Raw genomic sequence first — 17,865 nt, 5'->3', positions numbered from 1 at the left:
CGCTGGCGATCAGCGGTGCCGCGGTGGCGATCAGCGGTGCCGCGGTGGCGAGGTCTCCGGAGCATAGTCACCGGTCTGCACCGGAGCTGGCGATCAGTCGCATACAGCGGCCGTTTAGGCGGCTCGCCGCTGGCGATCAGCGGTGGCGATCAGCTGATTTTCACAGAGAGTGCAGCACCTCTGCACAGAGGGTGCAGCACCGCTGATCGCCAGTGGCGAGCGGCATAAACTGCCGCTCGCCGCTGTATATGTGATTGTATCAGACTGAGTCTGTGCTCCGGTCATGGAGGACGTACTGAACAAATATTTTTAATTAGGACGTGTCAGAATGGTCAGTTAAGAGCTCTATGTGACCTTTTCTTAACAACGTGTGTGTGTTTGTACGTCGGTGAAATACGTCCCCTGACTAAATACGGCGACCGCTGTCTAGTGCGAACACACGTTTGCTGACTTTATCCGGCACATTAGCTTCATATATCAAATCCTCTGTGGAAGTTTGTGTAAAACACTGTGCTCCACTGTGCAGCCACGAACAGCACACTTGTCCCACCACGTTGACGTAATACCGCTCTTCCTCCCTCGCCTGCACTCTCGCAGGGACAAGGTGGAGCTAAGGTGAAGCTCTCGAAGTAAACTTACTGGTGGGGCGGTAACATTCGCGGTGAAATGCGCATGCTGACGTCATAAACGCAGGGAATTCAACATCGAGTGTTTTATCGCCTATACTTACACTTAGGGGAACCACGAAAACATGACGGAGTATTCTTTTTCCACACTTTGGTGACTGGTAGGGCCCCCAGAGTCCCAAATATAAGTATTAAAATGGTTAAAAAGTTGATTTTGCGTAATATGTCCCCTTTAAGTAAAAGTAAAATTACAAATTTGAAAAACAAAGTGGTACAAGTACACAAAAAACCTGCTCAATTACAGTAATGCAAGTAAATTGAATTCATTACCTTCCACCTTTTGTGATACGCCATTAGAAGGGAGTCACTGGTCGTCGGTGGATGTTGATGAGCAGCAAGGTGACAAAGCCGTGCTGTACTGAGGCAAAAACAACCATGTGCTGTACCCGCAGCTCTACTTAGAACCTACATTATCTGCTGCTTTTGGAAACTGAGGTTCGGAAGCACATTTTTTCAAAAACACTACCCCTATTCTAGTAATACAAAGCTAAATGCAGATCGGTGAAGTATTCCTATAAGACAATAGTCAGCCGCTCGCCTGGGGCTAATGCTAGAGCTAAAACAACTTGACAACTGCACACATTAACAGGAAGAACAACTTCCTCCATCACTTTCTTTCCTGACATGTTTTTTTTTGCTGTTGTTGGATCTGTTTTTCAAAAGTGTAATGTTATTTTTACTGTTTTGCATACAATGAGCAATTATGTTTGCCCTTAATATCAAACATTAAGTGTTGTTAATAGTGTCCTTGGTGGACTAGCCTATATTATTTGCCCCTTCGTAAAAAAATCTTGATTTTTGACAATTCTTTTAAAATGGACAGGCAGTTTTTTGTTGTTTGTTGACGTTCCGATAAATTGTTGGACGGTTCTTCACAGACCCCGTGTCCACAGTGACACTCCTGTTGTTGTCCTGTTGTCCATATTGGGCCGAGTGCCACGGGTCACTTTGAAACGTGAAACCTGTTCTGTGGAGAAGGACTGGCTTGCATCTCGTCCCCGAGGTTTACAGTGGGAGGAAACTATTCCACAGGAGGCCGGAGTGGTCTCTGTCAGCACGTACACAGCGACTGGACAAATCAGCAGGACTGCACACGGAACGCAGTCATCGTCAGATGGATGTGATACAAACACATGGGCATTTCTGCACTGCATTAAGTAGGAAATTATGCTTATATGATCGATAAATATACATATCTTAAATAAATAAATAAAATAAAATAAAATAATTTTATTAATCCCCTTAGGGAAAGTATTCCTCTGCATTTGACCCATCCTAGAATTAGGAGCAGTGGGCTGCCACACTGAGTAGCGCCGGGGGAGCAATGGGGGTTGGGTACCATGATCTGGGGTACCCCAGACCTTTTGGCCGGGTGGGGATTTGAACCAGCGACCCTCTGGTTACAAGCCAAGTTCCCTTTCCACTTGGCCACAGGTTGCCCATTAAACAAAAGCAAGAGGTCAAAAGACTGAGCTCAACTATGTTGGGCAACTAGAATAATCTAGTGATCCTGAGGATCAAAGTGACCAGAGATGACAAATGGTGCCTTCAAATGGGTCATGTTTACAAGATGAGCCCACTTGGACCTTAAAGGTCCAGTAAGTAGGAATGAGTGACATCTAATGGTGAGACTGCAGAATGCAACAAACAGAGGACTGCTCCACTCACGCCTCTTTTCAGGAATTATAGTTTCGTTTTTACACTAGAAACTATACATATATATGTATATATATATATACTATATATATATGCATATATACTGTATATATATACATATACGTATGTATATATACATATGTATCAACTTATTGGAAGATTACATTACACTATTTATATGCAGATTATGCTTTGTACACAGTGTAAATGAGGTGTGTGACACTCACGTACACCGTCTGACTTCCGTGTTTACAGCAATGAGACCACTGAGCTCACTGTATGAAAGAACTGAGCACATTCATGTGCAGTGGATCAATGCTGCTTATATAACCTTGACCAGGCTCTTTGCAACAGATTATGATAAATCAACGACCAGAGTACAGTATGAATAGTGTCATATTTAAACCCTTTAACACCAAGCGTGCACTTTGCATTGCCGTAGTGACGCGGCGGTTTGTGCTACTGGACGAATTCCAGCGGTCTCTAAAAGTGGAGTATTTCCCCGTCGAAGTGCCAACGTGTTCTTATTACAGTCATTTCACTTTGTGCTGCTTCACGAAGCCAGAGAATAAGAGAGAGCGGGACGAACACCTGCACATACAGTAGTTTCAGTGGCCTGTTTTTGCACACTGAGAGACAAAGACTCAAACACATCTTCGTGTAAATGTGTTTTCTATTGTTCAAATTGAACATGCAAAACCTGGTGTGTACATAAAACCTTTTGTATTTCCTTCATTTTAAATGGTTAAAACAGTATTTTAACATGCAATAACTGCCAGATATTGGAAGTTACTCACAGGATATTCCATTAAGCGTAGTAACGGTCACCTGTGCGCTTTTTATACAGTACCTCCCCACTCTGCCTGGATGCAGTTTAATGTCATACCCAGGACACACGTTTATATGTTGTTTATCTTCTTATTTGGTATTATTCTGTAGTTGAAGATCGCACAGTTAGTTTCTTCATTTGTTGCTGTTGCATTTTCTTATTTTTCAATTCAAGTTCGGCATCATAATAACTACCATCAGTTATTATGTTTCTTTGAATAGGAGTCCGAAGAACAGGTTAAAGCTGGGGTAGGCAACCAATTTTTTTGTCATTACTGATCAATAATTCCATAATAACCCTTTAATATAATGCAAATGATGTGAAGAGTGACGGAACGACACTTCCTCTGCACTCTGTGTCCAGCTTTTTTGTAAAAATCTGGCCTCTGATGAGGGACTTCGACCAATCCCGGCGCAGTTCAGGCAGAGAAGGTTGCTCTCATTGGCTGTTCTGCACTTAAAAGGCAACTTCAAAAAAGGAAAAGACTCAGTAGTGACGTAGTGTCGCTACTTACAGAGATGGAGAGGTCACCTCAGGTCATCAGTCAGTTTACGAAGCGTGTGCATCTGTGTTCATCCGGGTGGGAGGGGCTCAGGACAGAGAGCCTCCATCTCCAATCGTTAGCGAACCTGGAGACGAAACCCAACAATCGACTAACGCTCTAGCGTTCCCGCCTACTGCGGCTTTAAGGCTTTGCTCTGCTCCGCATGAAGTGGTTCATGCACAGTGTTGTCAGAACACGTCCAGAGGCTAAAGCGTTTCCCCAGTGATGGGGTCACTCGACCGTCCCAAGCTGAGGAACAGTGCATTTCCCCGTCTTTCGGGCTGACGCTCACTTTCCTGGAAAGAGCCAGTGGGTGTGTTTACTGTGCTAGTCTGACGCACTTTTAAAGTACATGTAAACATTTGCTCAGCATGCGCTCCCGCTTTACAGCCACCCGCAGGTGCGATGCTCTAAATTGCCCAGAGGTTAATATGTAGCGCAATTTCTGGCCTCTGGGGGCAGTGAATCATCCGTCCATCCATCTATCTTCTACCGCTTTATCCTCCACATGAGGGTCGCGGGGGGGAGCTGTGGCAATCTCAGCTGACATACGGCGCGTTGGCGAGTCCATCACAGGGCCACAAACAACCATTCACTCTCACACTCGCACCTATGCTCAATTTAGAGTGTCCAATTTACCTCATCCCAATATTGCATGTTTTTTTGGACTGCGGGAGGAAGCCGGACACACGGGGAGAACATGCAAACTCCATGCAGAAAGGCTTCTTGTTGCAGTGAATGATATGATACACAAATTGAATTCTCTCTGACTTGAAAGAAAAGAAGAAGAAAAAAGGCAACTTGTGTTCTGATCTTCGACACTAATATTAAGCAAAGTAAATGAATACAGATACTGCCTGCGTTGTTTTATAAATATATTTCCTCTGTCGTAGATATAAGCAAAATGGCGATGACCCGTGAAAGCTGAAGGCCGAGCGGGTCACTCTGCTCTGCTCGATGCGTCCAGACTTGGCTCAGTGAGATGGAAACATTGTTTTTATGTGATAATACAAAGGGTGACGGTGAGGATGGAACTCTGACCAGCTGTTTCAATCATGTGCCGGAGATGGAGGACGTGTGAGTGGACACGTCGCCGTTATACGAAGCTCTCTCCCTCTCTCACACACACTCACACACACACACTCGTCCAAGTCACAGGTGCGCTCTAAATGTGGAAATGACAGCTGCGTGCAAAAGTGGAGTTTTTTTTTTTTTTATCATTGCCTGTGCTGATGTTTTATTCAACGAGGCGGCGGCGATGACACTGTGACCTCACAGACAGGGGAACAAGTAAATGGACTCCATTTCCCATGACCCCTTGCAACCTCACCCTGCAGTGCTGTGAGGGACGCAGTGTTTTTCCCCGACAGAACGGAAGTTGTTTGCCAGTGCGATGGAAAAAGAAAAACAACAACAAATTGGATATTAACGACGACAAGCAGCACACGATGCACACGCACGGCTGCATTCCCTGGTCCCTTACCTGAACCATTACAACTAAATGCCTAAACTGAACCATAAAAGCAAGTCTTAATCCATGTATAGCAATTGGCAGGTGTGATAGAACATGACGGACAGCCAAGAAGAAACATGTACTGTATGTACACATACAGACATGAATTTGGTAAAAAAAAAAAATGTTTTTTACCAAAACCTGGAAAATAATTTTCCGAATCAGATCAATTTAATTAAATTGCTGCCATTTTAATTCAATGCCATCTAGTCAACCTAGACCAGAGGTTCTTCTCTTTTCTTAGTCAAACAAGATTAAAATATTTTCATTTTCAATAATTTAAGGATATATTGTTCACCTCGAAAGTATCTATGAATTATTTCAGGCCTTTTAATTAAAAGTGTCCTTGATCAACTGAGCTAAAAGGACAGTTCACTGCGCCACTTAACAGTAAATCTGGTGAAGTGAGGAGAGGACACCCTCTAGTGGTGGAGTACAGCAAGTGAGAGGAGGATTCATCTTCTCCCTGTGGTGTTATGGTTTTATAACTGATACGCACGCAAATTACCAGTCAATAATAAAAAAGCTGCAGATTATAAGACACCGTGACCTCAGGCTATTCCATCTACAGTGGCTCAGTTCATTTCACAACAAAAGCAAAAGGGCCCTTTGAACTGCAGCCATTTTGAAAGGTCAAATAATCAAAGCAATGACGGCCACGTTCCATTTAGCTTCCTGTTTCAGTGTGCATGCTGACTCACTATCCTGACTTGTATGGAATGACCATCACTGTTCTAATAATAATTCCCAGCATGCTGCACACGCAGAGACGCAGTGCTGCCCCCTACAGTTCAAAGCTCTCTAACGCACTGCTAATAACCTGGTGAAAATGGCTGTAGGGAAAAGGGCCCAGTGTTCCAATTATTTTAGATATACATTCTTTTAAGATCATTAATATTGTGAGGTATTTTTGTGAATATTTCAAAAATGATTTTGTGTCATGTCAACAAAACCTGAGTTTTATCACAACTGTGGTTTTAAATGTGCCTTTTTTTCCACTCATAGTAGCATTTCTAGCTCGTGCCTAAGTATGTTCTGTAAATAATGACACAAAAGTTTATATAGCAGAAAAAAAATAATTATATATATATATATATATATATATATATATATATACACACACACACACACACACACACACACATGAAATTCTCTCCCTTTTTTCCTGTCTAACGTGACAGCTCTGCAACTTAAACTTGGCACAAAATGACATTTTACTGTAGTGTTTATTGTATTTAGTTCTTCAGCTGTCTAATAGGTCTGAGTTAAACTAATTTGCCCCATATGGTTACTCATGTCTTAAAACTGCCCAGTCAGTTCACCTGTTTTTAGAATGAGGCACTTAATACGGTCAAAGTAATTTTTGTGAAGACAAGCAAATAATTTTAAACGTTTTTAAAAAGTCTGAATTTTGGATCCATCTACCAGCTTTTACACACCCGAGCATTTATGTAAACCTTTTATTACAACACAAGAATGGACTTAAAGTTGTCTGGATATTTATTAGTTAAATATAATTTTAAAGCTTTTATCATTTCATATCGACAGGGACTTACCAAGGAATTTCAATGCATCTCTTTCTGCCATCAGAGAAAGGGTTTTGTTTTTCTACAAATTGTGTTCAAAACAAAATCTGTGTGGAGACAAGTTACATTTGTAAATCATATTTCAGGAACGTACCATGTAAGGCAATTCATTGTTGTACTATAAGGTCTATAACTACATTGAAAACCAAAACATTTTAGATTTATTTTACATTTTACACAATCTGGTTTTTAGGGTGTTTTGGCTGATTATGGCTAAAACCAGCAGTCAGGCTTTGAGGGGCAAGAAGAACTGTGATTGAGGACTTAACTGTGGAGGGCAGCGCTGAACCTCAAGTGTACAGCCTGCCAGAATTTATAAGAACCCATGAGTTATGTCGAATAAACCGTCTCATTTCACACAGTTGCTGCAGAGATTCGATTATCAGGTGAGACGACTAAGATTTGAATGTCTTGAGTCAGTGATGATTTGAAAACTGAGACAATGCCAAACATGAACAAAGATGTTAACAGCCGGGCATCCTGTCATTCTGCCTGTGAATATGATGGTTTTGGGGAGGAGGGGAAGAGACGTCTGGCGCCTTTCTCTGCTGATACCAAGTCGACCTTAGGGAGGACGTCCTAGTTGTGTTATCGGTCCTCTGCCCCAGTTAGTTTAGGTTCAACAAAGATATGAGGAACACTGTAGATAAATTGCGGGTGCCAGGGTTACACAGGCCTTGGATTTGCCAGTTTCAGCTTGTCTATACAAAGTTGTTAGGTTTGTGCTTAGGAATGTAAGTTGCTAAGAAGTTTTTCCTCTTACAGTGACCGACTTCCTTCTCCTCCTGAATGAGCAGCCGACTGAGTCACTCAGGAGGATGCACCCCTTGGATTGAGGCATAGCTATTGTGTCCAGAACCAGTTGTGTTGCCTGCACACGTCTTCCTGCTGAGCCAATACACTGGGGTTCCATGCTAATTAAAAGCTGTACACAAATGTAGTAAAAAGACAGAGCAGGGGAGATGTTTGAGGGAATTTTGTTTTATTAGAATATCCACATTTTTAACTACTGACAAACCGATAAAACCAAACGGGTGAATATTTCCATGTTGGTACTCTTGGTAAGCCGAGAGCTACAGCCCCATCGTTGTGGTTCTTCTCAAATATACAGGAGTAGCAGCAGAGGTGCTCTCTTTGCAGAGCAGTTTGCGCTGACAACATAAATATAGAAAACTACTGTGTGAGTGTGTGTGTGTGTCTGTTTGTGCACGGTGGACCTGGGAATACAGATGAGTCGGCTGGAGGCTGAGGCTCAATTAAAGGAATGAAGGAGAGGCTGAGGTTTTTCTTTTTACTCTGTGAGGCCGAGCTTCTTCTTCAGGGACTCGGGCATCTCGGGGGGAGGAGGGCGGGGCAGGCGGAAGTACACCTTGACGGAGTCGTAGATGAACCACTGCAGTGCGGTCAGTGTACCGATCATGATGATACGGGCAACCAGACCCTTCCACACACCTAAGCACAGACACGATGAGATAAACGGGATTAACAAACAGCCAAATTCAACCCAAGTCCTCACCGTGATAAAGCATTTAATGACATCAGAAACATGGCAACAGACTCAGCTGGGTTCACACATGAACAGTTTTGAATAAATATCTAATTGCCATTGTTTTGACAGGAATTGAGATATGATTCACGATATCAGAGGAAACTTGTGTGATATCTGTGCAGATCTGTGAGAAACAAAGACGTTCTCTTCAGTCTGTAGAACACGGTATGTATAGATCAAGTAAATAATTTATTTAAAACTATATTTGATAAAATTGCGATTAATTGGTGAGCCCTAGTTCACACTGGAGCTGACAATAGTCTAACTTCATCCACAAAACACGTGGAAATTACTGAATGACGGCTTAGTTCATTTTAGCCTGCATAGTTTCAGCCATAGCCCAGACTTGTCTACACAATGATTGAAGATGACCAACATCAAAACCATCTCAGTTGGTTCAGTTGTACTGTTTTACAGCATGACTGCAGCCACAGTCAATAATCCAGAGCCAGATTCCTTCAGTGACTTCAAACAACACATAAACCAGCATGCAGTGTGTGTCCGTCCTCCAGGTTTGCAGCACTGGGGGATGACTGTCTGTAAAGGACAGCTGCCAGTGATGCAGGTGAGCTGGAGGACAGGTAGACTGTTCTCACACGCCAATGACTCAAGCACCTCCAACTGTACAGCCAGAAAGCTGCTGAGGAGCACTGCTCTGAGAACAGCGCCCTCCAGAGGTGGATCTAAGGAGCGTGTTGATCAAACTTTAAAATCATGAACGCTGGATTCTGTAGATACAGACCTTTGGGTCCAAGTTTCTTGAGGACCTGGACAGCAGTGCTGCCCTTCTCCTTGTTCAGCACAGACACCACAGAGTCAGCAGGGTGAGACACGATGGCACAGAACACACCAGCTGCACAGAGAGAGGGAACAAATGTTAAAACGAAAACATTAATGTTGACAATGCCACATACGTTGGCCCATCAACATGCAATGTGTAATAAATAAACACAGATGTGTGTTTGCAGTGGATAGCTGTACAACAGGTGAATTTAAGTTAAAAAAAATACCAAACAAAGCTTTTTTTAGGTTGTTAAGATTCCACCGATGTGTCCAATTATACTTTGCATTAGAGCTGAAACAATTAATCGATTATTAAATGATTAAAAATAGATTTCTGATTGTTTAAACTACTTAGAGGTGAATATTTCATAATTTCTTTGCTCTGGATAACAAAGAAATCCTTAAAGGTGAATCATTTTATTTTGTGGACAAAACAAGACATTTGAGAACATCCTTTCCAGATTTGACGAACGATCAACATTTTTTAAAGTTTTCTGAGATTTTATGGACCAAACGTTTAATCGATAAAATAAGCGACAGATTAATCCGGTATCAAAATAATCGTTAGTTGCAGCTCTACTTTGCATCTTTGTGGCAGCAGAAAAGTAAAAGGGAGCCGGAATGCACACTTATTTGCTTAAAACAGATTTGAAGACCACATTTAAAAGCCCTAACTTCCGCAAAAACACAAGATTGCATTTGTGAAATGTCAAGTGGATGCAGACAGTGCGGGTTTTGTTACTCACCGATGTAACCGGCCACAAATGTGACCACCAGCTGCTCAGATTTGCTGCACTCGCTGCGAGGTTTGGGAACAACAAACTTGTAGAGCAACTCGACTGTGCGCTCGAAGCAGGCAAACTTCATCATTGTGTAGGGGATCTGTCTCATCCACAGGGGAACCACACCCTTGTAGAACCTGAAGTTACAGCAGTAGTGTTATTCGTTTTACCGATCAGTGGCAATTTATTAAGTTGGTGCTCGCTTTGCTCAGTGTCCGTCCTCCAGGTTTGCAGCACTGGGAGACGACTGTCTGTAAAGGACAGTTGCCAGTGATGCAGGTGAGCTGGAGGACAGGTAGACTATTCTCACACGCCAATGACTCAAGCACCTCCAACTGTACAGCCAGAAAGCTGCCGAGGAGCACTGCTCTGAGAACAGTGCCCTCCAGAGGTGGATCTAAGGAGCGTGTTGTTATCAAAAAACATGCAGACTTTTCACAGATGTAGCCATTTTGAAAAGACATCTGAATACTGGAAGTGACCACTTACGCCCAGATTCCCTCCTCTGCGTACATCTTGGGAACAGCTTGTCTGAGGGTGTTAGCGTAGCCTGGCTGGGTCTGGACACGAACTTTGACAGCCTCCATAGGAGCCAGAGCGATGTCGGCAAAGAACTCTGCGCTGGCAGAGGCAGCCAGGTACAGCGATGTCCTCCACAGATAGGTATTCTCCTGTTAGTGCGGCCACACAACAAATGGTCAGAGAGTTGAAGTGAACAGAGCAATTGTGAATGTAGTACAAATTTTTTTTTAGATTATTTGGTGAGCCCAAGTTCACACTGGAGCTGACAATAGTCCAACTTCATCCACAAATTACGTGGAAATTACTGAATTAATGACGGCTAAGTTCAATTTAGCCTGCACAGTTTCAGCCATAGCCCAGAATTGTCTACGACCAACATCAAAACCATCTCAGTTGGTTCAGTTGTACTGTTTTACAGCATGACTGCAGCCACAGTCAATAATCCAGAGCCAGATTCCTTCAGTGACTTCAAACAATACATAAACCAGCATGCAGTGTGTGTCCGTCCTCCAGGTTTGCAGCACTGGGAGACGACCGTCTGTAAAGGACAGCTGCCAGTGATGCAGGTGAGCTGGAGGACAGGTAGACTGTTCTCACACGCCAATGACTCAAGCACCTCCAACTGTACAGCCAGAAAGCTGCTGAGGAGCACTGCTCTGAGAACAGCGCCCTCCAGAGGTGGATCTAAGGAGCGTGTTGATCGAACTTTAAAATCATGACCATTGGATTCTGTAGATACAGACCTTTGGGTCCAAGTTTGAAGTGAACAGAGCAATTGTGAATGTAGTACAAAAAAAAAAAGAAGTCAATGCCACCTGATGTGCATGGAAAATAGCATGGCAACACTACATCAGAATTGAGTTTTTAACAGCTCAAGGGTGCATTACTGCCACCTTCAGGAGTGGAGTGTAAAACAACCGGATTTGCATCACCAGGGAGTGACTCTAATAACACTTGTGAAGCTTAAATACATTCAAGTCTCTTCAAGAGCTGAAACAATTAATCAATTATTAACCGATTTTAATAATCGATTGACTCAAAGCTTTTTTCATGATTAAAACAAGATTTCCGATTGTCTAAGCTTATTAAATGAGTATTTTCTTCATTTCTTTACTCCATATAACAAAAATCATTAAAAGTTAATCATTTTGGTTTGTGGACAAAACAAGACATTTGATAACGTCATTACACCAACATTTTTTTTTAAGGTTTTCTGATACTTTATAGACCAAACGATTAATCGAGAAAATAATCAACAGATTAATCGATTATGAAGATAATCGTTAGTTGCAGCTCTAGTCTCATTACAAAAAAGATAATCAAAACAGTCAAAATATGCAATATGTGTTTTTTTTTACCATTTAATTTTAAATGTTATTTAACAATTTAAAATGGTTCCTTTGACATGATAACACATCCCACAAGATCCACTGACAGGTGACTCCTTTGAGTATGTGGCATTTAGCAAGTATGATTATTTAATAGTAACAATAACCCTGTGCTGGTTTGTCGAGTTCCTTCATCACTTTAAGTTACGTCATGCAAGTATCAGTATTTATACATCAGAGTAGATTAGTGTGTGGACTCACCTCTCCCAGCAGATCACTGTAGAAGACCTTGAACACTTCGTAGAAGCCAAACTTGCACAGTCCCTGCATGGAGTAGCCGATGAAGGTGGGAGCCCAGCCCTTTGCCAAGCCCCTGACACCATCTTCCCTTATGGTCACTGAAAAGCCTTTGCCAATGCTCTTATATTTATCTGGGTCCACCTGAGGAGGAAAAACAATTTAGTGAGCTCAGAGGACAATAAGCGATTGGGAGCTGAAGCTCTCAGTATGTACGGCAAAATAAGCTAGTGGACTATTTAAAGTCTACTTGTTTTACTTCTATGTCCTCCGTGATTCAAATGGATTGTTTAGTTCAGGAAAGTTCATTTTCCAACACTAAGGCTATGAGTTAAGATAATGTAAATGAGATTTCAAATGACAAATCTTTATGTGGCATTAGACAATTTTTCAACACCCAATTTTTTCCCCAGCTGGGCCAGTTGTCTTACACTGCCAGTATCACTGATTTACAATTGAGATCGCGACACCCCTATCTAATTGCCCATCTGCCAAACCTGACAAGTGCATTAATGATACGGCACTTTCCCACTACAGTGGATGGGGTGTGCAGACTCCATCTGACAGTCCCTGAACTGAATATAAGGCTCACAATACGGCCCGTGGTACACCAGGGCTTTAAGTCATGATGTTGCACAATCAATACTTCATAAGTTAAGGATAAACACTTGTCTATTGCCACTCAAAAATTTATTTATTTGTTTAAAACTGTCTAATGCTGGGGATCAAATTAGTTTGTCCAATAGTTTGCACAGTAAAATACACTCAAACTGTTGAAGATGTTAGTTCTTTGTTTTGCCATTGTGACGTTCAGCCTCTATACAAACCTGCAGACGGCACTTGACAAGGTCGAGGGGCACCACAGCTGTGTGTGTGAGACCGCAGCTCAGGATACCCCCAAACCCACACAGGGCATAGTACTTATTGGAGCCAAACTCGCAGCTGACACCCTCTGTGAAAGGGAGGGGACACAAAACATGCAACATGCAGGGTCACATGCGACAAAATAAATCATCACAAAACCAGAGCCTCATAAGGAAGAGTTGTCACTGTTAACACTAGCAAACCCTTGCTTTAGACTTTTAGAACTCAGTGCCACGACTCTTCATTATAATGGCTCTGCCATGAACATGCCACCATTTATTATGATCACACCAACAAGAAAAATTAATGTACACATGATCCGAGTATGAACTAAGACCACAGAGGTGCTTTACAAGACAGGACATTCGGTACAGAATAATTTCCGTACTGCTGATCCCTTTTAAAGCCACAAATTTAGAAATGTTTATCATTCTTAATGCAGCTACTGGTTTTCATTAATCTTACCAAACAATGTAAATAATGGCAGTAACTTGGAGAAAGTTAAATGACCATATTTAACTCATCTATAAATATTATTTTTTACAATTAAATTATATGTCCAGTGGTGCAGAAAAGATGCTAATCACTCTAAATGTGGACGGATCTGAACATTTTAGATGCATGGTTCAAATAGTAGTCTGTCTAAAATGCAAAACATCAATGTGGTCAGGAGATTGAGATTTAAATAAATCAAGAATGATATACATATGATTGATAATAATCACATTTACTCAAAACACATCTGCATTTGTTTATAATTGATTTTCTTTACTATAGTCTTACCTGACAGAAAAATGTTTGTCAGTGTGTTAATGAGCACAGTGAACAGTCCGCCCATATTCTCCATGAGGTTTGACATTTCTGACCTTCACTTACTCGAGTCCTCTACTGAGGACTGAATGTATGCGAGAGGTGGCGGGGTTGACAAGGGCAGTGACCATTCAACACACAGGAACACTGGTGCAGAATCATGCGGCTGTTATGATCACTCCAACACTTCACCGTCATGGAAATCAATACATGACAGTATGACGTCACATCTTGGCTGACACAATTTCTCCCATGCATATTGGTGTATTAAAAAAAAAAAAAAGGACCACACGGTTATGGAGAGGCGGGGTACGACATTAAGAAAAGGGCTCCAAGCCAAGGAGACAGACCTGCATTCTGCATTTGACCAGATCAAGGGGAACGACAGCTGTGTGTGTGGTGCCACAGCTCAGAATCCCACCAAAGCCACATAGGATGAAATACTTCTGTGAGCCGAACTCACAACTGTCACCCTCTGAAGAAACACAGGGATGTTTTAATACATGTGTATATGTGAACTAAGGGGGAATAAAGGTTTAAGTCTGGATGTCTCACTGATCAATGTTTGAAAGTTCATGCTGGCAAAAAAAAAAAGATGGACTAAGATGCTGTACCAGCTACAAACAGAAAGTAGAAACCCAACTCATTGACCAGACAACTACTTATTATGCAATATTTGTTTTGACTGAAAACAAAGCCAGGTAAGCTTGATTATTGTCTAGCCAAAGTAGATCCACTCCCAAGTGACGAATATGATCAAAATGTACCACTTCTGTTTGGTTATAGACAACCTCACAACTGCTAGAAACAAACACCACCGACAGTCATTGACAACATTTATGGATGTCAATCTTCAAACCAGCTATACTTTGCAATAGTTAATTAAAATTTAACTAAAACATGTTAACTTCTCTGAAAAAAATGTTCGTAGTAAGAATCCAATTACTGTAATATAAAAGACCTGCTTGACTAGGTAAATCTGTTTATATCTAGTTGAATTACTCTTGTATAATCAGAGGGACGTTTTTAAAACACTAATAAATGTTCAGACTAGGACAGTTCGTTCTTGGTGTCCCGAGCAGCTCATAGAGAGGGGTCACATGCATGTGCAGAAGTACAAAGTTGTGCAACTTGCACATTAAATATTGCATGCTCATTACAGAAACCAATCGGATTTGGATCAAATCCAATGCCTAACAAATAGCGATAAACCAAATACAATTAGCCGCTGAGCAAGGGCAAATTTCTACTTTGTCCTTCCTTGTCCTCCACAGACAGGCTGTGCAGGCCTAGCCTACCTGACTTTACATTTATATCCTTCATTATACATAACGTCCAACTAAACTGGATCATTATTAACAGTGCACACACACCGTCACCTGTGCATGATTATGAACACATTATGCATTGAAGGTTGGTCATAAGCGGGAGGATGTACCCGGCTACGCTAACGCAGCTAGCGCTAAACCTATAGTCGGCCTTAAAGTTGTTTGCTGGTTACCGTCTGAGGTGGCGGCTGCTGCCAGTCTGCGGGTCTTCTGTCCATGGAGGCTCTGCTGCGGTTCTTCCACTTTCTGGAGGCTGAACAGGGGGGCGCTGAACGGGTTACCCCGGGCCATTTGCGTCAAAGCAGTCGGGTACATAGTTGCGTCCTGACTGCTGGCGGAGCTGCGGTGCAATGAGCAACTGGTTAATTTGAGCGAGTTCAGCTATCTAGCAGCGGCGACTGGTAACACAACCCGCCCCCCACGCATTCACCGGGACTTGACGTCACGTGCTAGTTAGCTGTAAAGTGTGAGTCAGAATGACTTAAAGCAGGACATGCTAACCATAAGCAGAGTTCACAAAATTAAGCTGAATAGAGAATCACATCACATCAAGAAAAGCTAATATACAGTCACCGGCCATGTGTGAAACCTAAGTGAAAATGTCAATGCGTGTCCCTCCACGTTTATCAAGCATTCCCCAGTCTTTGCATGGATGCTAACATGCTACGCTAAAGTGCGTGCTAACCCAACCTAGCCACGTCAAGGTGGAAGGTCTTCAATAAGGCGCATAAAATAACACAGCTTAACCGAAAACGAATCCCAGTAGAAACGCGAGCTCTTCAAACGGAGCCACCCCATCATTTCCCATATGAACGGTTTTAAATGAATTAAAGCACTCACTCTGCTTGAGTCTTAAGATGGCGCCTCCGCTTAGCTGCAACCGGCGGCTCAAAGAGGCTGAATGACCTCTCTGTACAATGATTTGTCCTCTCTTGACGTCACAGAAGCGGCGGCTCCGTCATCTGAAAGCTGCAGCAGAGGGAGCGGGACTACAAGTAGGTGTGACTATAAACCGATTTGACACTACAAAGTCTTATTCTAATAATTTTCGACAGGTTGCACAATGAGAGGTGAAACGCTGCCCACCTCAGTTAGAATTTCTTTAATCACATTTAAAAAGCTCCCAATCCATTGCAGTTCAAAGTTCTTCATTTTGAGCCATTCTGCCTTTCAAAATGCTTTAACATGAAAGACCTGTGTCTTTAATGTCAATACAAACTACACTTTCTGTCAGAATTTCTTGTCTTTTGCAAATGTATATCTACCTAGCTTTGAATCCGAATAATCAGAAATGTAGTCAGTTATAAATAAATACAAATTACACAAAGATTTTTGGAAGACAAACATAATCCATTAGAATACAAATGTAATCTTCATACTTTTGAATTACTTCGAGATCAAACACTGAAATACTACACAGCAATAGAGTGCCACAAATATTAATTAATTAATTAATTTTACTCTTAAACTTGTCAGAACATTTTCTGTGCAAAAGACAATGCATTACATTTTCACAGTAACAGTAACAATTAACCCATTTATGGTAAATGTACTTGTATTTGAACATCTTTATTAAGTCACAGACTTTGTGAGGCATTAGGGGGTTCAGTATTTTGTCCACCAGAGGTGCTTTGCATCAAAAACCCTAAGAGGACAGCAGAAAAAGTCACTCACGTCATTTCATCAGTCTTGTGCACATCTTCAGGAGCAGATTCTGCAAAGATGCCACACACATCATTGTCTGTGCTTCTGACCCTTTGGAAAAGTCTAGGTCAGGTCTGGTTCAAGTGCCATTTTGCGATTAACATATGAGGACACGAGTTGCTTGGTTCGGAGCATGAGCAGTGCCAAGTATTTCTTTTTTTGTCAAAACATACAATTACTCTCCCTAACCAAGAATAATATGAGGTACTGACACATATATTTTGGACTTTACACTGCCATAAGTTACCTCTATGCTCAGTGGGCAGCTCTCACTCTGTGCTATTTCCTTTCTAGTGAGGCACAGCTTTTTTGTCTCGTTAGAAGTCCACTGTCTTCTCACCATATCGGAAAGGATCTCTTCCTTTAGTGCAATGTCTGGTTTGGATGAAACAGGACAGTATGACAGTGACTCTACATGGATGCACTGAAATCCCATTAAACCACGTCTTCTGTAAAACTCTGATGCCTGTTGGCATTGCTCGAGCTCACAGCTTATTTGATGATTGTTACCTGAGGTACATTTTTGTACATGTATAGGGTGCCGTGGTCCAGAAAAGGATCTTGCAACAGCAAAAATGCCTTTCTTAGGGTCTATGCATTGGGATGGAAGATGGTGATTTGCTGTTATATCTATCCTTGATGACGAGTGACGTCTTTGAATGTGTACTTTGATATTTTTCTTGTTCACAACTAAATTACAGAATGTGCATGTTGTTCTTTTGGAAAGTGACTTGAATACTTTTACATGGCTCTGAGAGATTGTTTTGGGAGTATTTGTGGCAGGTGTGTCATCTCTGTTCGACAGTAGTATAACTGTTGGACAGGAAGTTGTTTTCTGAGTTGTAATGCACTGCACACTGGAGGCTGCAGAGGTGCAGGGATGTGCTGAGATGGCGCAGAGACATTGGAGGCTGCAGAAATGCCTGAGACTGAGTGACTGGACACTTCGAAGGCCCTGGAGGGTGCCAAGATGGATGTTCACATTTGTGAACATGGTCCAGAAATAATCTTTTGTAGGTTATAGTCCTTCCACAGTAACAACAGTGATAGTGGTGGCTTTTGACACATCCACCATGGCATCTGT

General features: G+C 42.0%; 1 protein-coding gene and 3 non-coding genes across 5 annotated transcripts; all 4 read right to left on the bottom strand.

Moving 5' to 3' along the window:
• Positions 1–7,777: 7,777 nt before the first annotated feature.
• On the bottom strand, positions 7,778–16,076 carry slc25a3a (solute carrier family 25 member 3a). Of its 2 annotated transcripts, none has more exons than XM_058625552.1 (8): positions 15,918–16,076; positions 15,251–15,417; positions 14,100–14,224; positions 12,040–12,219; positions 10,418–10,599; positions 9,893–10,065; positions 9,106–9,216; positions 7,778–8,266 (listed from the first exon to the last, which is right to left on the bottom strand). In XM_058625552.1, the coding sequence occupies exons 2-8, from the start codon at positions 15,390–15,392 to the stop codon at positions 8,106–8,108; spliced, it is 1,074 nt and encodes a 357-aa protein (XP_058481535.1). In that variant the 5' UTR covers positions 15,393–15,417; positions 15,918–16,076; the 3' UTR covers positions 7,778–8,105. The 2 variants fall into 2 exon arrangements, with proteins under 2 accessions (XP_058481535.1, XP_058481536.1); XM_058625553.1 differs by lacking the exon at positions 14,100–14,224 and adding an exon at positions 12,903–13,027.
• Positions 8,860–9,060, bottom strand: LOC131457376 (small nucleolar RNA SNORA53). Its single transcript, XR_009240023.1, has one exon. It is a non-coding gene; the product is annotated as a small nucleolar RNA SNORA53 (small nucleolar RNA).
• Positions 10,139–10,339, bottom strand: LOC131457374 (small nucleolar RNA SNORA53). Its single transcript, XR_009240021.1, has one exon. It is a non-coding gene; the product is annotated as a small nucleolar RNA SNORA53 (small nucleolar RNA).
• On the bottom strand, positions 10,948–11,148 carry LOC131457375 (small nucleolar RNA SNORA53). Its single transcript, XR_009240022.1, has one exon. It is a non-coding gene; the product is annotated as a small nucleolar RNA SNORA53 (small nucleolar RNA).
• Positions 16,077–17,865: the final 1,789 nt, after the last annotated feature.

This window comes from Solea solea, chromosome 3 (assembly GCF_958295425.1).
Source record: "Solea solea chromosome 3, fSolSol10.1, whole genome shotgun sequence".
Lineage (NCBI taxonomy): Eukaryota > Metazoa > Chordata > Actinopteri > Pleuronectiformes > Soleidae > Solea > Solea solea.
The sequence above is the reverse complement of the archived record's forward strand: the minus strand, read 5'-3'. Positions and strand labels throughout refer to the sequence as shown.

What these genes read in the sequence shown, in the direction of transcription:
- slc25a3a (XM_058625552.1), bottom strand. Translation starts at nt 15,392, where the DNA reads ATGTACCCGACTGCTTTGACGCAAATGGCCCGGGGTAACCCGTTCAGC. An exon ending in TGGTCAAATGCAGAATGCAG is followed by an intron (nt 12,220 to 14,099) that starts GTCTGTCTCCTT and finishes TTTCCTCCTCAG; the next exon opens with GTGGACCCAGATAAATATAA. An exon ending in GCAGAGGAGGGAATCTGGGC is followed by an intron (nt 10,066 to 10,417) that starts GTAAGTGGTCAC and finishes CTGTAACTTCAG; the next exon opens with GTTCTACAAGGGTGTGGTTC.